The 22,526-nt window shown below is 44.5% G+C and overlaps 2 protein-coding genes across 4 annotated transcripts in view; one reads left to right on the top strand and one right to left on the bottom strand.

The window, feature by feature from the left end:
- The window catches only part of LOC148368183 (uncharacterized), a 41,573-nt gene that overhangs the window by 8,232 nt on the left and 10,815 nt on the right, over positions 1–22,526 (bottom strand). The window lies entirely within an intron of this gene.
- Positions 1,690–22,526, top strand: part of LOC148368182 (uncharacterized) — a 40,539-nt gene continuing 19,702 nt past the window's right edge. Inside the window, exons 1-3 of one of the 3 annotated variants that reach the window (XM_088330194.1) lie at positions 1,690–1,935; positions 2,613–2,705; positions 7,083–9,566. In XM_088330194.1, the coding sequence (XP_088186320.1) occupies positions 1,827–1,935; positions 2,613–2,705; positions 7,083–8,818 (1,938 nt within the window). In that variant the 5' untranslated portion in view covers positions 1,690–1,826 and the 3' untranslated portion in view covers positions 8,819–9,566. Of the gene's footprint in view, positions 1,936–2,612; positions 2,706–7,082; positions 9,567–22,526 lie in introns of those variants that run through there. The other 2 variants (XM_088330196.1, XM_088330195.1) reach the window with 2 other exon arrangements.

The raw sequence follows: 22,526 nt of genomic DNA, 5'->3' as shown, positions 1-22,526 counted from the left end.
TATGTTTTGTTTCTGTCACCTTTTGTGTTAGTTTTGCCGGACGTTGCATGTTGTGCTAAAATGCTAATTCCCCTTATAGTGTTGAAAGCCAGCAATGATAGGAAACCACGTGTTGTGTGGGACTCATTTTATTTCCAACAACTGTATTAAAAGCCTCATCATGCAGTCCAGCCCGAATGGGGATCTTAGGTTGGACGGCTATACTGCGGTTACAAATTATATATACATATATATAGTTTGGATGCGACTTCGTACCAGATGCTGCTAAACTTGGCTGAAAAAAGTTGTATTTGAATTTCAAACCACTTTTCTTTCTTTTCAATAGTCGACTTTTTGGCCAGCCTGCGACATTTTGGAACGCATTGTTATTGTAGCAGAAGCAAAAAAAAATGTCCAACCTTCCCCGAGCTCTTTGGAAAAAGCGTCCTCTCGTCGCGGTCCTTCCTCACTGGAGCGCATTTTATCCGTCTTTCAACGAAAAAACTCCAACTCGGCAGTAAAAGGGACCACGAAGTGATACTTCTATCGAGTTGACGTCGTTTGAAGTCAACTAGAGGACTTTCTGGACATTCTATTGTTCGGCGGCCATGACACCTTCTCCTGCTCAACCCCGCCGCAACGGATTGTGGGTACACGTGGGACGGATCACATGCTGCGTTCACGAAAATGGGTGTTTCGGGAGATCCCACCAGATACGACCGAAAAGCGTCTCAAAAATATGGAAAGTCGGGGTTTTCTGACCCCCAACCGGGCAAATGTGATTAGAAGGACACTTGAGGTGGGAGGTTCGAGTTGCAAAGTTGGGGTACATAGCCTTTCTCCTGGTCGGAGGTTTGAAACTCAGTTGTCGTCTTTTCGGGAACACAGCAACAGAAACAAACTAGCATAATGGATAGGTTGGCACCAAAATGTCGAAATTCGCCAGCTGAACGCGCATTTGAAGGTATGTACGTTGAAAAAGGGGAGAAACAGACAAAGAGGGCTTGTGAAGTTTTGTCAATTTAAGAGCGCTATTACTCGTGATATTGCGGTAAGATGGTTTCCGTTTGTGTGACGTCATTACGCATGCGGCGTTTTTTTTGTTGCGGTTTGCTGTTGTAGATTACCATCCATGGTCCAAAATGGTTGTGATTTTTTTTTTTGCTATTTCTTCTCTCTTTTATTTTATTTGTTATTGTATGTGCGTGTCTTGCTGTCGGTGTAACAGAGTTATTTGATTGTTTGGAATGTTTTTTTGAATTGTGCTTGCTCAATCAATGAACCTTAATGCCAACAATCCAACGGTATCGTGTGACTGACATTTAGCATCTATTTTGCAGATGATGAGCTAAAACAACAACAAAAAAATATTTTAAAAAAAGGCCACTTAACTCCAAGCTTCGATAGATCAATTTGCGCCGATCTATCTAGTCCTCTATGTGTTTCTGTTGCTGCGTTCCCTGTAAAGACGACAACCGAGTTTTCCAACCTCCAACCAGGAGAAAGGCTATGTACCCCAACTTTTCAAATAGGACCTCCCACTTCGAGTGTCCTTCTGATCACATTTCCCCGGTTGGGGGTCAGAAAACCCCGACTTTCCAAATTTTTGAGACGCTTTTCGGTCGTATCCGGTAGGATCTCCCGAAACACCTATTTTCGTGAACGCATCGTGCGATCTGTGCCACTGGTACCCACAATCCATTGCGGCGGGGTTGAGAAGGAGAAGGTGTCATGGCTGCCGAACAATAGAATGTGGAGAAAGTCCTCCAGTCGACTTCAAACGACGTCAACTCGACAGAAGTTTTGCTTCGTGGTCATTTTTAATCCCGAGTTGGAATTCGGAGAGAATGTGCTCCAGTGGGGAAGGACCTTTTCAAGAGAAGCTTCGGGGAGCCAAAGAGGAGAGCGAGCGAGAATGTCGACGACTCGACGCTTTTTCCAAGCAGCTCGGGGAAGGTCCGTCATTTTCGCTTCTCCTACAAAACCTAAAGTGTAGGAAATCAAAAGGAATTTTGAAGTCCAATCAAAACTTCAATAGTTCCCCGATAAAACAAATGCGAAATGCCAACATGACTTCAAACAAAAAGTGTAAGGCCATTTCAATTGAGCTTTGGATTGGATCCAACATGGCGGCCCGCACCAATGTTGCGGCGAGTTGCTCATTTTTCTGCTTTTATATGTAACCGCGGTGTACTTGTCCCACCAAAGATCCACATTCACGCCGGACTGGATGATGAGGTTTTTATGATTACAGTTTCTGCAAATGAATGAGTCACAACATTAGCTTTTCTGCTGGCTTTGATCTCTTTGATCATGGCTATGAGAGTACTTGTAAAGTATGTATGTTTCCATGACTTCCTTTATATTAAATTTTGAGGTTGACCGTGTATTATGTACTAAGGCCCTTGCAACATCCATATCCGCTTGGTCATCCTGGAAGGGGGATGACCACATGCGCGGTCCCTTCCCAAGGTTTCTTCATTTTCCACATCCTGACCTTTTTTGAGTGTTTCCTTGCCCTCTTGTAGCTTTCAGATCAGTTTGATGTTACAATGGTGTTCTGGGCCCCCTTTTTGTGAGTTTCTGTCAGTGAAAGCGTCACAAATAAATGCGATTTGACTTGTGTGTTGCAGACATGGGTGAAGACCATCTTCCTACTGCGTGGCAGGAACCAGAGTGTCCAGGAACTGTTTACAAGATACTCCGAATTGTGTTGAACAGAGCAGGTTGGTGGTTTTACTTTCCGCAACACGAGATATTTGGCCGTCGACGTCCAGCGTACTTTCCTTTGGAATAAGGTCCGGCCTTCTGTCTCGCTCATTCTTTCAAAATATATACAGTGAAGAAAAGAAGTATTTGAACACCTGAGAAAATCCTTCACCTTATTAGGGTCGCGGGGGGGCTGGACCCCATCCTCGCCATCTCCGGGGAGTGGGCAGGGGACACCCTGAACCGGTCGCCAGCCAATCGCAGGGCACACGGGGAAAGACGACTCATTCACACCGAGGGACAATTTGGACCGGCCAATTCACCTGAAATGCATGTCTTTGGAATGTGGGAGGAAACCGGAGTGCACGGGGAGAACATGCAAACTCTGCACAGTAGTAGCTGGATTTGAACCCACGCAGGAGGTTCCCATGACCTCAGAACTGTGCCGCACACGCTCTAACCACTGCACCGCCGTGCTGACCAGAGAAAATGAATGTTGATATTTGGTACGGTAGCCTTTGTCTGCTATTACAGAGGTCAAACGTTTCCCGTAGTCTTTCACCAGCTTTGCACACACTGCCGGAGATTTTTTGGCCCACTCCTCCACACAGATCTTCTCTAGATCAGTCAGGTTTCTGGGCTGTCGCTGAAAAACATAGAGTTCGAGTTCAGGTCTGGGGACTGTCTGGGCCATGCGGTATTTTTCTTACAGAGCCATTCCTTGGTTTTCCTGGCTGCGCGCTTCGGGTCATTGTCGTGTCGGCCACGACCCATCTTCAACGATTTGACTGAGGAGAGGAGGTTGTTCCCCTAAATCTCACAATACACGGCCCCAGTCCTCCTCTCTTTAATGCAGTGCACTCGTCCTGTCCCATGAGCAAAAAAATAAACCCCAAAGCATGATGTTATCACCCCCATTTTTCACAGTAGGGATGGTGCTCTTATGATCGTTCTCTTCATTCTTCTTCCTCCAAAGACGCTTAGTAGCATTATGACCAAAATGTACTATTTTGATCTCCTGACCACAAAACCTTCTCCCGTGACTCCTCCGCATCATCCAAACGGTCATATGCAAACTGAAGACGGGCCTTGACATGTACTGGTTTAAGCAGAGGAACCTTTGGTGCCATGCGTGATTTCAAATCCTGACGTCTTTGTGTATTTCCTGCAGTAACCTTGGAAACGGCGGTCCCGGCTCTTTTCAAGTCATTGACCAACTCCTGTCGTGTAGTTCTGGGCAGATTCGTCACCGTTCTCAGAATCATTGAGACCCCACGAGGTGGTCTCTCCGAATGAGATTGACCGTCATGTTTAGCTTCTCCCATTTTCTAACGATTGCTCCAACAGTGGACCTTTTGTCACCAAGCTGCTTGGCAATTGCTCTGTAGCCCTTTCCGGCCTTCTGGAGGTGTGCAATCGTGTCTCCGGTGTCTTTGGACGGCTCTTTGGTCTTCGCCATGTTACTAGTTCAAGTCTTACTTATTGCGTGGGGTGGACTTGTGTTTTTATGCAGCCGACGACCTCAAACGGGTTCATCTGATTCAGGATGATACATGGAGTGCGGGTGGACTTCTCATGGGCGGACCAACAGGTCTTTCTGGGTCAGAATTCAAGACGATACTCAGATGTTCAAATACTTATTTGCAGCTGTTCAAACAAATCGTTCTAAAATGCATTGTGATTTCTGAAATGTTCTTTTTAGTTGATCTCTCTCACAGTGGACATGCACCGACGATGACAATTTCAGACCCCTCCGTGATTTCTAAGCAGGAATAGCAAAACAGTAGGGTGTTCAAATACTTCTTTTCTTCACTGTAGTTTACTCTCTGGTTGAACAGACAAGGTTGCTCTCTGTGGTTTCTGCAACATCTTTGAGAGTTAAGTCATGGCAAAATGAAGCCCCATAAAGCAGTGAAGCCCTGCAGGGAAATGTTTCACACACGCGTCGTCGGCTTTAAGACGAATCATGTCCTCCATGACGCCATCTCCTGGACAGAATCATTTATAACGTGATCGGTGCGTGCAATCAAATATCGGGGTGTCAATCTTGCGTTACACTGGCACTTTTCTTCAAACGACACTCTTTGCTAGCGAATCATTTTCTGAAGCGATGACGTGGCACACGCGTTTGGCGGGGCTTCTAATGACGCCGCTTACGTCATCGACACGCACATTGGCTGGCGCCGCACGAATACTCTGCAGGCACAGACGGGCACATGACTACTCATCTAAGGTTCGGCTGTGGAATAGTATAAGGGCGTCTCCCTGGCTGATTTTTTTCAAAGACGTATATTTTTAAGTTCTATTAGTGACGCTTTTGCTTTATTCGCGTGTGTGCGGATTTGACACGACCACGCGGACTTTTCTCTATTAAGAATGTGTGAGCAATGCTCCATTGAGTTCAAAGAGCCCTCGTGCGCTTTTCCATTGCGCCTTTATGCTGGAATGTTACTTTTAGTAGGCCAAACAGGAACAAACCCCCAAAAATATGAAGAAAAAATTTCATTTGTGCGTAATGAAATAAATGTACTGCCATCTCTTGGCTTCAAGTCCCGAGTAAGGTTTAAGTTTGAAAAAGTCGCAGTCAACTTTTAAAAACACCCCCTCCCGTCGCTCCTGTCACAGTTTCTGCCTTACCTACGTTTTGTGTAAATTCCAAAATCTTTGACTGTTTCCGACGAGCGCCAGACGTTTCTCTCAAACGGGAAGTGCCGACGTTGGCCATATTGACTCGTTTTTGATGGCCAACAGAAAATCTAGCTCTGTAGCGATCCAGGCATAGGGCACACCAAAAGAAAGCTTTAACACTCCTCTTTCATGAGACAACAGTTGATTTAGTCGATTTGATGACGTTGCCAAGTTTTCTGAAAATATTCTTGTTTCCTGGAAAACTTCTGAGAAAAATGTCTCCTTGCAAAATGATGCATGTCAAGCAGACGTTTTGCTTCAGTGCTCTTTTTAAACATCTATATTTTCGATACCTAGACTATGTAAACAATACTTGGCTTAAAAATAACATTTGATTGCAAGAAGACTAAACTTATGCATGAACTTTGCAAAAATTCTCAGCCCCTGATGTCTCGGGTGCCGTGATCACACGATTCGGGTCGTCACGGTGATGGCAGGGTCCTACGATACGTCATCCCAACGAAAGCCCTTGCTCATTATTTAGAAAGACTAAAGATTTGAATCGTTAACAGGATGTACTTATATCTTTGCTTTTCTCATCACACTGCGCGTACTTGGCATATACACCGGCGCCTACTCACCGCCATACAGAGTAATACGGCAAATACATGAACAAAACGCGGCACTAAGTGTTGGCAAAGATCGGATTGAAACCACTCCTACCACCTAGTGGTCATTTCATTCCCAGAGGCCTAATACTTACTGATCAGCAGCGCCTAAGCCTTTAGAATTTTTTTTTACGTTTTGGCACTCGGGGACAATGCTTCCGAACGAGTTGAGGGCAATACAAATACAGTGGGACCTCGGTTATCGTGGTTAATGGGGACCAAAACCACCCGCGAAAAGTGAAAATCTGCGAAGTAGTGACACCCCTTCAAAAAAGAAAAACCCTTTGCAGTACACCCCCCCTGTATACAGTACACCATATGGAATACGGTTAGAGAGAGAGATTCTTGTTAAACACAGCAAATTGAACTTTGAACCCGGGATTAGGTTTTCATCCAGGCCGATTTTTTCTTGGATCCAAATAAGCGCTGCATTTTCCATTTTCTTCTTCTGGCTCTTTACGAGCCTTTTGGCATCTTTCCTGAAAGAGATTGCAGCAGTTTTGCGGATGTTCTTCTCTTGTACCGTGGATTCGTTCGGGCCATATTGTCGGGCTATCGCTATTTCCTGCTTTCGACTTGTCCGATAAACTGACTTTTTCCTCCGCGGTGAACATCTTTGGCTTTTTCTCGGCTTGGCTGGATGCACCGAGGGATAAAGAGCGTTTCGCCAAGGGCTTCGAAAAACCTTTAGACTTGAAAATTCACCGCGAGAAAAAGGCGAGCTCACTGCCAGCTATGGCGAGAAGCGTACCGTATAGGAGGTAAGCGCGGTCTACTGTAGCCGACGGGCCAATGGGAGTCGAGTATTCGGCGAGTGCCGGCCAATCGGCTCGCGTCGATGGCCGTATACGTGCGTTTTTTTGTGTTTTCAAATGACTCGTTCTAATTGAATGTTTTCTTTTCAAATGTTGTAAAATAATGTCCTTTCTAAATTGGAATATTTTTCATGATTCATTTTTGAATTTTTTGAATTGATATTATTATTATTATTATCATTATTTTTTTTTAAAACTATTACTGGCCGCGAAGCTCTGAAGCCGCGAACACGGAAGCGCGAAGTAGCGAGGTCCCACTGTAAACGTGTCTTGTGTCTTGCAGACGTCAGCCGAGAATATCTTGCTACTGCGCGGCAGGAACCGGAGTTGCCTGACGTTGAAATTGAGGAGGAGGACGATGTTCCAGTCTTGCGAGTGACCGGGGTCCGTTCAATCGCCGAAGATCAAGGTCAACCTGAAGATAACGGTCGGCAGGAGCTTCTAAGCATCAGCTCCCGTCAACACGTGGAAACGGAAGATGACGACACGTCCCGCTCCGCAAACGCTGAAGGTGGTAACACATGTTCCCAGTGTGGGAAAACGTTTCGACGCAAGTCTTATCTGAAGTTGCATATGAAATTCCATGCTGGTGAGAAGCCTTTTTCCTGCTCAATTTGTGGTAAAAAATTCACCCAAAATGGGAGCTTAAAAATGCACACCAGAACCCACACTGGGCAGAAGCCTTTTTCTTGTTCAGTTTGCGGTCAACTATTCACCCGAAATGGACACTTGAAATCACACCAACTAATACACGGTGGTGAGAAACCTTTTTCTTGCTCTGTCTGCGGTAAAAAATTCACTACAAGTTCTCAGTTAAAAATACACACATTAACCCACACTGGTGAGAAGCCTTTTGCCTGCTCAGTTTGCGATAAAAGATTCACTACAAGTTGCAACTTAAAGAGACACATTAGATCACACACTGGTGAGAAGCCTTTTGTCTGTTCAGTTTGCGGTCAAAGATTCTCTAAAAATGAGAGCTTAAAAAAGCACGGACTATTCCACACTGGGGAGAAGCCTTTTTCCTGCACAGTTTGTGGTCAAAGATTCACTAAAAGTGAGAACTTAAAAATACACACCACAACCCACACTGGCGAGAAGCCTTTTTCCTGCTCAGTTTGTGGTAAAAAATTTACCTTTCGTTGGATCTTAAAAAGACACACACTAACCCACACTAAGGAGAAGCCCTTTTCTTGCGCAGTTTGTGGTCTAAGATTTACCTTGCGTTGCGTCTTAATACGACACACACTAACCCACACTGGGGAGACGCTTTTCACCTGCTCAATTTGTGGCAAAACATTCACAGAGAAAGGGAGCTTTAAAAAACACACAATATCCCACACTGGCGAGAAGCCTTTTTCCTGCTCAGTTTGTGGTCAGAGATTTAGCAGGAGTGGAATCTTAAAGAACCACATTAAAACCCACACTGGTGAGAAGCCTTTTTCCTGCTCAGTTTGTGGTCAAAGATTCATTGAGAGTGGGAAATTAAAAATACACACCAGAACCCACACCGGCGAGAAGCCTTTTTCTTGCTCAGATTGCGGTAAAAATTTCACCCAAAGTGGACAATTAAAACAACACACACTAATCCACACAGGGAAGAAGCCTTTTGCTTGCTCAGTTTGCGGTCAAAGATTCACTACAAGTCATAAATTAAAACGACACACACTAATCCACACAGGGAAGAAGCCTTTTTCTTGCTCAGTTTGCGGTAAAAAATTCACTACAAGTGGAAACTTAAAAACACACACATTAACCCACACTGGGGAGAAGCCTTTTTCCTGCTCAGTTTGCGGTCGAGGATTCACTACAACTACGAGCTTAAAACAACACACACTAACCCACTCTGGGAAGAAGCCTTTTTCCTGCTCAGTTTGCGGTCGAGGATTCACTACAACTGCGAGCTTAAAACAACACACACTAACCCACTCTGGGAAGAAGCCTTATCCCAGCCATCCCCGGGCAGTGGGCAGGGGAGACCCTGAACCGGTTGCCAGCCAATCGCAGGGCACACGGTGACAGACAACTCATTCACTCATTCCCACCTAGGGACAATTTGGAGCGGCCAATTCACCTGAAATGCATGTTTTCGGAATGTGGGAGGAAACTGGAGTGCCCGGAGGAAACCCACGCAAGCACGGGGAGAACATACAAAGTCCGCACAGGAAGTCTGGAGCTGGTTATCAATAATTATAATAATAAGATGGCCGACATAGATCTCTAGGGTTGTGGCCTGTTCTCACCAGAGCCCCAAAGCTTAAGGGGCCTGTGGTTCTCTCCGTCCCTGTCGTCCGGATGATAGCAACCTCTGTGAGGTCCACAGCTAAAAGAGTTAAGAACCCGGCTTTTTTCATCTTCCTGTGAGGCCATGAGCTGCTTCTCACACACTCCTCCCCCGAGTGACTTTTGTTCTCAAAGGTACACATAAAGGGTGAGTGCAAGAACCTGTCTTTGGTGTTTTGGGCAAATATCCCATGTTGGCACGCTATGAAAACAATCTCTGATGGGGCGGCAGTAGCTCAGGAGGTAGAGCGCTCGTCTTGGGACCAAGGGATCCCAGTTCGAATCCCGACTCGTCCGTGTTACATGTCGAAGTGTCCTTGGGTAAGACACTGAACCCCTAATACCCCCAATTAGCAGGTTAGCGCCTTACATGGCAGCAAGGCCGCTATTGGGAAATGTGGAGCACATTGTAAAGCGCTTTGGGAAGTCATTGACTTGAAAAGCGCTATAGAAATGCAGATCATTTCATTTTTCATTTCATAAAAAGAGTATTACAGGGAGTGCAGAATTATTAGGCAAATGAGTATTTTGACCACATCATCCTCTTTATGCATGTTGTCTTACTCCAAGCTGTATAGGCTCGAAAGCCTACTACCAATTAAGCATATCAGGTGATGTGCATCTCTGTAATGAGAAGGGGTGTGGTCTAATGACATCAACACCCTATATCAGGTGTGCATAATTATTAGGCAACTTCCTTTCCTTTGGCAAAATGGGTCAGAAGAGGGACTTGACAGGCTCTGAAAAGTCAAAAATAGTGAGATATCTTGCAGAGGGATGCAGCACTCTTAAAATTGCCAAGCTTCTGAAGCGTGATCATCGAACAATCAAGCGTTACATTCAAAATAGTCAACAGGGTCGCAAGAAGCGTGTAGAAAAACCAAGGCGCGAAATAACTGCCCGTGAACTGAGAAAAGTCAAGCGTACAGCTGCCAAGATGCCACTTGCCACCAGTTTTGCCATATTTCAGAGCTGCAACATCACTGGAGTGCCCAAAAGCACAAGGTGTGCAATACTCAGAGACATGGCCAAGGTAAGAAAGGCTGAAAAACGACCACCACTGAACAAGACACACAAGCTGAAACGTCAAGACTGGGCCAAGAAAAATCTCAAGACGGATTTTTCTAAGGTTTTATGGACTGATGAAATGAGAGTGAGTCTTGATGGGCCAGATGGATGGGCCCGTGGCTGGATCGGTAAAGGGCAGAGAGCTCCAGTCCGCCTCAGACGCCAGCAAGGTGGAGGTGGGGTACTGGTATGGGCTGGTATCATCAAAGATGAGCTTGTGGGGCCTTTTCGGGTTGAGGATGGACTCAAGCTCAACTCCCAGTCCTACTGCCAGTTTCTGGAAGACACCTTCTTCAAGCAGTGGTACAGGAAGAAGTCCGCATCCTTCAAGAAAAACATGATTTTCATGCAGGACAACGCTCCATCACACGCATCCAAGTACTCCACAGCGTGGCTGGCAAGAAAGGGTCTAAAAGAAGAAAAACTAATGACATGGCCTCCTTGTTCACCTGATCTGAACCCCATAGAGAACCTGTGGTCCCTCATCAAATGTGAGATTTACAAGGAGGGAAAACAGTACACCTCTCTGAACAGTGTCTGGGAGGCTGTGGTTGCTGCTGCACGCAATGTTGATCGTGAACAGATCAAAGCACTGACAGAATCCATGGATGGCAGGCTTTTGAGTGTCCTTGCAAAGAAAGGTGGCTATATTGGTCACTGATTTGTTTTTGTTTTGTTTTTGAATGTCAGAAATGTATATTTGTGAATGTTGAGCTGTTATATTGGTTTCCCTGATGAAAATAAATAATTGAAATGGGTATACATTTGTTTTTTGTTAAGTTGCCTAATAATTATGCACAGTAATAGTCACCTGCACACACAGATATCCTCCTAAAATAGCTAAAAATAAAAAAGCCGCACTCCAACTTCCAAAATATTCAGCTTTGATATTAATGAGACTTTTAGGTTCATTAAGAACATGGTTGTTGTTCAATAATAAAATTAATCCTCAAAAATACAACTTGCCTAATAATTCTGCACTCCCTGTATCTTTAAACCGGGTTCATTGATCGGTACTGTGAACCTGTTGCATCATTTCTTCCACCTTCCCCCTTGCTAACTGTAAGGGAAATTATGGTCTAAGGGTGCCCTTCATACTATATTCTATACTTTTATGTATTTATATTGACTCAATAACTGTACAGTTAAGTTTTCGAGTTGCTTTTCGGAGCGAACGCCTCCAAGGTCAAGAGCATAAGCTTCCCGAGCCAAAGGAACTTTGTCTCTACAATTTGGAGATGACCGGTGGGCTTCCTGTTATCAAACGGGTGCACAGAACTCCTTTCGGTTGACCCGTACCACCCAAGGACAGGAGCACAAGATTCCCGAGACAAAGGAACATTGTCTCTACAAATTGGAGGCCACTGGTCATTTTTTCAAGACTCCCATTTATTTTCAAACAATGAACTTCTGTGATGTATCATTTATTTTACTCGCACGCCGTCGACCGACCAACATTATACACTGCATTGAAATATGTCATTCCTGTCTCAACCAATCAGAATGCGCTTTGGTGCACGTGTTTTATTCTATCCTCCAATCAGAAATCTAGGAAACGGTAAAAGAAAGAGGCGGACGCTTCAGTCCGTGGGATTATATCATTGAAATCCAAGAACGCAATTTTGCCTCGTTTCGATGCGCTCGCTTTGCTCGAATAAACGAGTTTGATTGTAAATCAAAAGTCTCTTCTTTCATCCGGACATGGTTTCGACATTTTACCGGCGCCCGCTGTCGCATTTCAACACCCGGAGCTCTTTTTTTTTTCTCGATTTTGGGTGACTAAGCCGACTCCGAGCCGCCCTTCTAACCAGAGAGTTGCCTTTAAACTTGCATTTTGATTTGAAAAAAGGGGAAAAGTGTCATGATTATGCAGTTACTCCTAATCCATTGGAGAGAGAAATACAATTCATGATTAATAATATAACCTTCATTTTGAAAACAAAGAAGGTTTTAAACGCGATATTTCCGACTTTTGCAATATTTGTATACTCGTTTATGCTTTTTCCATTTTTGGATGATGAGTAAGTGTGTTTTGTTCAATTTTGGTGTCACCATTTTTTGCAAACGATCGTATTTTTCCAATATCCGCATATTTACTTTTATTTTTCAAGTACCGGACAAGGGATCTTGATTTTTGATCATCGATTCTAGACTTTGAAGCGTCATTTTATGACCCTTTTTGTTACTGAAATGGGAAGGTTCCAATCTAGGAACACCGATACTTCTGGCATGAAGTTTACGCGTCGCCATTTTCTTGCCTAACTGGACAAAACGCTTTGATGGAAAACTCCGAATGCTATCGGTTAATAAGTTGAAATTGGAGTTCGAGGAACGCATCGCTCCAGTACATGAAAGTTCACGATTTGAATGTTTAGCAAAAAGGTTGGAAAGAGCTGAAAGAAGAGAGAAACAACACCTGGAGAAACAGAGCAACAAACGGCAGAGCTTGGCCTCCCGTCTAGGCCTTTCCTGGGACGACGCCCCGAAGCATTTACCGTATTTTCCGCACTACAGGGCGCACCGGGTTATAGGGCACACCCCCAAAAATAGTTTTTGGTCCTATATCTTCCATAGATAAGGCGCACCGGATGATAAGGCGCTACAACGGGAACGTGGACAAAACAGTCAGATGGTTCAGTCCAACTAATTACCCCCTTAACATTCCCAAAGCTTGCAAAGAAGAAAATACGTGTCTCAGACATGTACGGAAACATTGTTTGTACCATGTCACTCAAATGCATCGTTCCAAATATCATTCGGAAGGTTCAAATTGTGAACCGAAACGGTAATGAAATCAAAAACGTTTCATTTTGTTTTTGTGTCATGTTTCTTGATAGATGATCTATTTCATCTCTTGTCCGCAAAAAATGTTTGCCTCTTATCAACAATTATAATGGTTATAATAACAAGATCGCTGACCTAGGTCCCTAGGGTTGGGGCCTGTTCTCACCAGAGCCCCAAAGCTTAGAGAGCCTGTGGTTCTCTCCGTCCCTGTCGTCCGGATGAGAACGGTCCCCGTGAAGTTCACCGCCAAAAGAGATAGGAAGCTTTATTTCTTCATCTTCCTGCTTGGCCATGAGCTGCTTGTCACACACTCCTCTCCCCTGAGGGACTTTTTCTCAAAGGTACACAAGAATGGTTAATGCAACAACCTATCTTTAGTGTTTTGGGCCAATATCCCATGTCGGCACGCTTGAAAACAATCCCTGATCATTGAAATGAGTCTATTATCTTACAAACAAGACCAAATTTGGTCAAAATTTCAGTGAAAAGGGGAGGTTGTGGAGCTGGTCCTCTTTTCTACGGCCTGGACAAAGACGGGTGCACAGAAAGCCGGGTAGCAACCAAAGGAGGGGTCCTTGGCGCACAGATCCCAGACTACAGAAACGGACTTTTCAAAGTTTCTAAGATTATTCCTATACAGTTTCGGGATCAGGTGAACAAATTGTACATTTAACAACAATCTCTTTGTTAGACCTGTTAGCAATTAGCACTTTGATGGGGTAAACCCTATGAAATATTTTGAACAACGTTTCTCTTTGTTTCTAAATAAGTAGCAATTGGATAACAACTCTTTTTCCCGTCAATCAATTCAACTCATTTCATCCAAAAGGGCAAATGCTATCCAGCCTGCAGACTTCTTTTTGGCTCTCGGAGTCATCCTTGCTAGACCGGCATTTTCAGAGCGGAGGTTCCATATAGGAACATAGGGGGGAATCAAATCACAGAGATAATACAGAGATAAGAGGGCGCAAATCCATGCAAACATTTCTATGTTAATAAGAGAACCTTAAGGTCACATCTCAAGCGGACTGGGAGCCAGTGCAGGTTGGCCAATACAGGAGTAATAAGCTCAAACTTTTTGGTCTTAGTCAAGAGCTGCCGCATTCGGAACCAGCTGCAATCTTTTGATGCTAGACTTCGAGAGACCAGAAAGCGAAATCATAAACGCGTGAATCTGATTGAGACAGCATCTGGCCAATCTTCGCAATATTAAGGAGGTGGAAGAAAAGCTACTCGAAGTCATATTTTTCACATGTAACTGAACATCAGATTAGGATCAAATATAACACTTAGATTTTTGCCTGAGTCACATTTGTCTAGGTTCAGGGTAGTGTTTGAAAACAACTGACGACAGTGAGCTGGACCAATAATCAACATTTCAGTTTTTTCTGGGTTAAGGCGTAAAAAAATGAAGTGACATCCATCTTTGAATCTCAGTAAAGCAAGCCTCCAGATTTCTACAACTTAACTGTCCAGTTGTCTCCAGTGGCACAATCCGTTGAGTGTCATCAGCATAGCAATGGAAACTAATATTATACTTGCGGATAATGTCACCAAGCGGAAGCATAAAAATACTAAAAAGAAAGGGGCCGAGTACAAGTCAAGTCAAGTCATTTTTATTTGTATAGCCCTTAATCACAATAAGTCTCTACAGAGCCCTGTGGAACGTCATAGGGGACTTTAGAGTGTTTAGAGGTCAGATTGCCGTCGTTAACACATTGCATCCTGTCTGACAGGTAGGACCTAAACCACGAGAGTACAGTTCCTGAGATACCAACGCGTTCCAGACGAACCAACAATATGTTGTGGTCGACAGTATCAAAAGCAGCGCTGAGATCCAGCAGCAGTAACATTGATGAGGCACCGGAATCTATTGCTAAAAGGAGACCATTGGTTACTTTAGCAAGGGCTGTCTCAGTAGAATGATTTGCCCTAAATGCTGACTGGACAGTTTCAAAAAGGTTATTTTCTGACATGAAGTCATTTAGCTGCTGTGCAACGACCTTTTCAAGTAATTTCGCAAAAAATGGCAGATTTGACACTGGCCTATAATTACCTAGGCTTTCTGGGTCAAGGTTAGGTCGCTTAAGCGTTTGTTTAATGATGGCAGACTTGAAGGCTACGGGAACAATACCCAAGGATAGCGATATATTAATAATATTTAAAACTGATGGTCCTAGGATCCCAAACAGATCCTTCACCAGTGACGTTGGAAACGGATCGAGCAGGCACGTAGTTTGTTTGGCCCTACTGACCATGTGTGTTAGACTATCAAGGGACAAATCATTGAAAGCGGACAACCATCGACACTGTCCTTACCTAACACCTCCACATCTTTAAGGTAGGACAAAGTTGAAGGGCTTTCATTTAAGATTTCATTCCTGATGAACTGAATCTTATTATTAAAATACTCCATAAATCATTAGCAAAATTTCGGATTATTCTCATGTATAACAATAATCTTAGACAAAAACGATGCTTTAGCTGAGGCAAGAGCTACTTTATATTTCAGCAAGCTGTCACACCAGGCCAGTCGGAAGACCTCCAGCTTTGTAGTGCGCCATTTTCGTTCAAGTTTTCTGCAACTTTGTTTGAGTAACCTGGTTTCTTCAGCAAACCAAGGTGTATTCTTCTTGGGTCGGAATTTATGCCTTAGGGGCGCCACAGAATCAAGAACATTAACCAAAGCAGTATTGAAGTTGTTTGTAAGTGAGTCAACAGACCCAGTTTACGAAGGGGAGGCTGCAGTTACCGTAGGTAATAATTCTTTTAAGGCTAATACCGTGTTAGTGCGGATATTGCGACTGCTGAAGCCTAAATTTTCCTTCTCACAGTAAACATTAAACTGCACCTCACACTTAACTGTTCATTATGCAGCCTATGGTTTTTGGACTGTATACTTTATATTCAGCTACAATCGCGGGACTCAAAGCCGGGGTTTGGGCTAGTTTTGTGACTGTGTTACATGTTTTAATATGGGCGCATGCGGCTAATATACAGGTGCGGCCTGTGTAAGTACAAAATCGGTTTTCCTCCCAAACTGTGGTGGGTGCGGCTTATAATCAGGTGCGCTCTATAGTCCGGAATTTACGGTGTGTGTATATATATATATATATATATATATATATATATATATATATATATATAAATTGTTAGGAATCACATCTTAAAAATGTACCATTTACCAAATTGTATGTATGTATGTATATATATATATATATATATATATATATATATATATATGCATACAGTGGAAGCTGGGTTTTCGAACGCCTCCCAGTTCAAACAAATCGGTTCTCGACCAAAAATTTGGAGAAATTCTTGCTCGGCTTTTCATTTGAAAAATCGGAGTTCCCACGCCGGTACGCTAGGGGCGATGCTGAGCGGCGTACGGGTGTAGATCGTGTAGATTGCCCCCACCCCTTGTGAAGAACTGTTGTCACGGCAACGAGCACTCCTTTTTGCTTTCGTTTTTAATATCGGTGAACAGAGTGTTTTAACCCCTAATTATGCCTCGGAAGAAGGTCAGTGCTAGCAGAGAGTAGTGCGTACAACTAATGAACGCATTTCTCTAGCGCTTTACATTGTGCTTCACATTTCCCAATAGTGGCCTTATATTGCAGCCATGTAAGACGCTAACCTGCTTTTTGGGGGTATTGGGGGTTCAGTGTCTTACCCAAGGACACTTCGACATGTAACACAGACAAGCCAGGATTCGGACTGGGATCCCTTAATCCTAAGACGATCGCTCTACCTCCCGAGCTACTTCAGATTCAGATTCAGATTCAGATCTACTTTATTGTCATTCTAGTACACGTGTATACAGAACGAAATGTCGATGCATCTGACCCCCACAGTTTCCTTGAATGTACAGATATAAATAAAAGTTGTATTGTATTATGGCTACGTATAGTATTTTACCATAGTGCCGATAGTGCAAGAGGAGTAGCTAACCAGATGTGCAAAATGGGCAGTCAGGTTAACAAGTCAGGTACACAGTAACATTAACACTGTAACAATAACGCTGTAATTACAATAGTGCAGAGAGCAATGTGCAAGGAGTGGCAAGCTATAAAAAAAAACTGCCAGTAGTGCAAAAAGTCAGATTAGCAGCCGTTTAGAATTAAGTTAACTATATGTTAGATTGACCATTTAACAGTCTAATGGCCAGGGGGACTAGACTATTGCGGAGCCTGGTGGTCCTGCACCGCACACTGCAGTACCTCTTCCCAGAGGCTAGCAGAGTGAACAGTCCATGATGGGGGTGAGAGGGGTCCCCGGTAATGTTCTTAGCATGGGATAGGCAGCGCTTCTGGCCAATGTCCTGAATGGAGGGAAGTGTAGTCCCGATTATTTTCTCTGCTGTCCTCGTTACCCTCCTCACACTACCCCAGTCGGTAGCGCTGCAGCCTCCACACCACACAGAGATACAGCTGGTCAGGATACTCTCTATGGTGCCCCTGTAGAATGTGATGAGGGAGGGTGGGGGCAGGTGGGCTCTCCTCATCCTCCGCAGGAAGTACAGGCGCTGCTGTGCCCTCTTAACCAGTGATGCAGTGTTCACGGACCAGGTGAGTTTGTTTGTAATGTGCACCCCTAGGAACTTGATACTGCTGACAACCTCCACAACCTTGTTGTTGATGTAAAGTGGGGCATGGTTGGGCTGGTTTTTCCTAAAGTCGACAATGATCTCTTTAGTTTTGTCGACATTCAGGACCAGGCTGTTGTCCCTGCACCAGCCCACCAACTGCTCCACCTCCTCTCTGTAGGCCAGGTCGTTGTCATCCCTGATGAGGCCCACCACTGTTGTGTCGTCAGCATACTTCACGATGTGGTTTGTGGCGGACCTAGGGACCCAGTCGTGTGTCATCAAGGTGAACAGCAAGGGGCTTAGGACGCAGCCTTTGGGGGAGCCCGTGCTGAGGTAGATGACATCTGAACTGTTCTGACCTATCCGCACTGATTGGGGTCTGTCACAGAGGAAGTCCAGCAGCCAGTTCCGCAGGGGGGTGTTGAAACCCAGGAGTCTCATTTTGTCTACCAGATGTTGTGGGATGATGGTGTTGAATGCTGAACTGAAGTCCAGGAACAGCATCCGCACATGGGTGTTCTTCTCCTCTAGATGTGTCAGGCTCAGGTGAAGCGCAGAGGAGATGGCATCCCTGGTGGAGCGGTTTGTCCTGTAGGCAAACTGAAAGGGGTCGAATGAGGAGGGGAGACTGGAGGTGATGTGCTCTTTAACCAGTCTCTCAAAGCACTTCATTATGATAGGAGTCAGTGCAACGGGCCGGTAATCGTTGAATGATAAGATCTGGGGTTTCTTTGGCACTGGGATGATGTTGGCAAATTTGAAGCATGATGGTACTTTGGCTTGGTCTAGCGAGGTGTTGAAAATGTCTGTTAGTACACAAGCCAGCTGATCGGCGCACTCCCTAAGTACCCGCCCCGGAATGTTGTCCGGGCCTGGAGCCTTCCTTGTGTTGACCCTTCTCAGGGTCTTCCTCACGTCAGATGAGTCCAGGTGGAGTGCTCTTTCGTCCTGATTTGGAACCGCTTTCGCTGCAGGGGTGCCGTTTTGTGCCTCGAACCTTCCAAAGAATTTGTTGAGGTCATTCAGAAAGTCCATGCTAGTGTTCTGCACTGGGGCGGTGGTTGGCTTGTAACTGGTGATGGCCTGAATGCCTTTCCACATATCCCTGGTGTTGGTTGTGCTGAGGATGTTGGAGAAATTGGAGGTCCGATAATCGAGAGAAAAGTCTTCTCATATGTGGATAAGGAAAACAGGAGCCAGCCTCGTGCGGAGGGAGATGTCACTTTATTCATGCGTCAATGAAGATCTCACAGAGCTAGGAACATGACAATGTATTTAAAGCTGGTAGTGACGATTAGGCTTCGATTGAGTACACCCCAAAAGGCGGTCCTGTATCACGTATCAAGTACAGAGCGTCCCGTCCCTTGCACGCTATCTTCAAGGAAACTTAATGTCTGCCAAGAGTATCTTCAAGGATGTCTACCCGACCTTTTCCCACAACTGTAAGCAAGTCTTTCTAAATTTCTACATGTATGCAAATCTATTCTACAAATGCAAGTGTATTTACCACAACAAGGAAACGTTCCTGGATTTTTTGACTGTGCGTTCGCTTTGCTAGTCTGATAGCCCGGTTCAGGTTAGCCCTCGCTGATAACAGCGCCTCCTTGTCACCAGATCTAAAGGCAAGGTTCCGTACTTTTAGTTGTTTGCGTATTTCAGCAGTCATCCAGGGCTTCTGATTGGCACGGGTGCATATAGTTTTGTTATTGCTGACGTCTTCTGCGCATTTACTGATGTAGGCTGACACAGAAATGGCGTACTCATCTATATTTATTTTGTTGTTGTAAGTGGCAGCCGATTTAAACATGTCCCAATCAGTGCAATCAAAGCAGTCCTGTAGTGCCTCCATTGCCCCCTCAGACCACACCCTCACCTGCTTCACTGTAGGTTTTTCTCTGGTCAGCAGGGGCTTGTATGCTGGAATTAGCATAACAGAAAGGTGATCTGATGAGCCAAGGTGGGGGCGGGGGGCTGCTTTATATGCACCTTTGATGTTTGTGTAGGCCAGGTCTAATGTGTTCCTACCTCTTGTAGCAAAGTTTACATGCTGATGGAAATGCGGGAGAACTGTTTTCATATTGGCCTGGTTAAAGTCCCCCGCCGCAATAAAAATGCACTCGGAGTAAGCATGCTGCAGTTCACTCACAGTTCGGTAGAGAACGTCCATTGCCTCCTTCGTATTAGCGCTGGGGGGCACGTACACGGCAGTAATGATGGTCGCGCTAAACTCCCTCGGTAGGTAGAAGGGTCTGCAGATCACCGTCAAAAGTTCAATGTCTCGTGAGCAGTGATTCGAGATTATCTTCGCATTTCTACACCAGTTGTTGTTGGTATAAATGCATAGACCGCCACCCTTGATTTTGCCGGTGAGCTCGCCGCTTCTATCAGCGCGGAAAGCAGTTAGCCCCACAATGCTAACAGCGTCATTCGGGATAGATGAGTTTAGCCATGTCTCCGTCAGAATTAAAGCACAACAGTTCGTCAACTCGCGATTCGATGTAAATTCCACTTGTAAATGGTCCAGTTTGTTGTCCAGGGAGCGGACGTTGGATAGGAAAATGGATGGTAGAGGCGTTTTGAAGGGTTTGGCCTTCAGCCGAGCCGTTAGCCCGGCCCGACAACCTCGTTTCCTTCCCCGGTCACAGCGCTTCCGCTTGCCACTTTTATTCGCTGCTTTGTAGGCCGCTGTGTTCCGTTGACGTAGCACTCCGAGGCTAAGTAAACACTCCAGAGTGATCGTCGAAATTTGCGCTGGATTTCTGGATCATATCCAGCAAAAAACTGCGATCGTATATTAATCTGCAGTTAGAGTTGTCTTTGTTCGCCCTCATAAACTGAGTCGAAGATTGGGGTTTTTGACCAGAATGTGAGAAACTGTCGGGAGCAGATCCAGCCGCAGCCATAGAGGGCGCCGCCATTTTGGATACTGCCCCCCATATTGCATTTAAGAAAGAAATAATAGCAAAATATGAAGACGGTGTACGAGTTTCCCTTCTTTCGAGGGAATAGACCACCACAAAGGTAAGAAATCCTATTCAGAATTCTTTTCTTTATCCTTTAAGCGCTCACCACTTGTGGCGGAGACCCGGGTGCTAAATGACGTGTAAACGAGCTGATTTTTTTATTTTGACACCTTCACGTTAGCGTCATCTTTCGTACGGAGGATGACGCTAACGCGAACGTACGATTAGCCCGGGTTAGCTTCATGTTTACGTTCGTGGTAAATATTCAGGGTGTGGGGAACGGATAAAAACGATTTTACACGACTTTTAATGGGAAAAATGATTTCGGTGATCGAACAAATCGGTTTTCGAACAGGGTTCTGGAACGGATTATGGTCCAGAACCCAGGTTCCACTGTATATGGCCAAAATAGCAACACATTTCCAATATATACATATATATATATATATATATATATATATATATATTAGGAATCACATCTACTCCATGTGTAACACCACCTGGGGTCGAACTATCATCAGAGGGGATGGGGGTAAACATGCCAAAGTGAATAGGTGTGTCAAATTGTGGAGCTAACACATCTGATTAAACATGTTTCAAAGATTAACAGAAAAAAATGTAAAAAGGTCAAAATCACAAAATAAATCAGCAGCCTGCGTATCACCGTGACACTGTACTGTAATGAGCTAAACAATATCGCTCATGTAACTAAAATTTCAAATACTGTGAGCTGATGTGGCAGGTAGGACAGTCCTCGGTTCGGCGAGTTTGATAGAAGTCACGGGTCACGGCACCAATGCCACTCCTTGCACATCTGTTTGTCTGCACTATTGTACTTACAGCGTTATTGTTACAGTGTTATTGTTCTGTTTACCTGACTGCCCATTTTGCACATCTAGTTAGCTACTCCTCTTGCACTATTTGCGCTACTGTAAAATACTATACATAGCCATAATTATTTAGTATATTATTAGCACTCAATACTACAACTCAATACAACATTTTATCTATATCTGTACATTCAAGGAAACCGCGCGGGTCAGATGTACCGACATTTCCTTCTGTATACACGTGTACTAGAATGACAATAAAGTAGATCTGAATCTGAATCTTAAAAATGTAGCATTTACCAAATTATTCGATTTAGTTATCTGACTCCATTAACCAAACATAAACTTCATTCACCTAACAATGCGTGCTCATTTCTTTTTGTGAAAAGACGGACAAGAACCCGGCATTTCCACACGGGGGCAGATTTAATTTCTTGAATAATTAACTCCATCGAAAGCGCCGAATTAGTGTCGCTCGAGTCTTCGTCGAGCCTCCTTTCTCCCTCGATCTTCTGAAGTTCTTCCGGCCTGCGCCTTTTTCCGCGAGTCGGCGCGCCAGGAAAACCTCCCACCTGGGCTCCACCACCTCGTCTCGATGTTTGTCCTTGTGTGTCTGGCCTCCTCCGTTAGAGTCCTGTTATCAACAGAACTAAACAAAACATTCGCATTCGGAACGGCGTGACCTGAAGCTCACTCAGCGAAAATCTTTATTGCGCTCGATAAATGTAACTTATATTTAATCGTATAAACTATAAAATCCTTCAATGTATATGTACATAAAATTTTGTGCCCATTGCAAGTTCTACTCACATTAAATCATCCAAATTGGAAGACAGAGATATACAAGGTTTTTATTTCTCGCCTGAATTTGTTTTTGCAACCAAATGCCCGCAAATGAGTGTAGCGTGGGTGTCCTAACAGGTGAGACAATAGCTTGAAGCCTTACCTGGTACCATGAAAAATTGGATTCCCCCCCCCCCCAAAAAAAAAAAAAAAAAAACACTCACAAAAAATTTTGGACCGTGGCCAACCTAATTGCCCAAACAAGCTAGGCACCTAAATCGGCCATACTTTAGTCCTTCCAGATGAAACGGGACACAAGAAAGTGGCCGTGTCACTCAGGTCAGGATGACACAACACATTCTTTTGTTCAACAGCAGGGCCCGACAGCTTTCGCTGGTTTACCCCTGCCGCATCACACGGGTGCC

Source organism: Urocampus carinirostris, chromosome 3, assembly GCF_059441175.1.
Source record: "Urocampus carinirostris isolate Australia breed hairy pipefish chromosome 3, RoL_Ucar_1.0, whole genome shotgun sequence".
Lineage (NCBI taxonomy): Eukaryota > Metazoa > Chordata > Actinopteri > Syngnathiformes > Syngnathidae > Urocampus > Urocampus carinirostris.
This window is presented reverse-complemented; position numbering and strand designations above follow the sequence as displayed.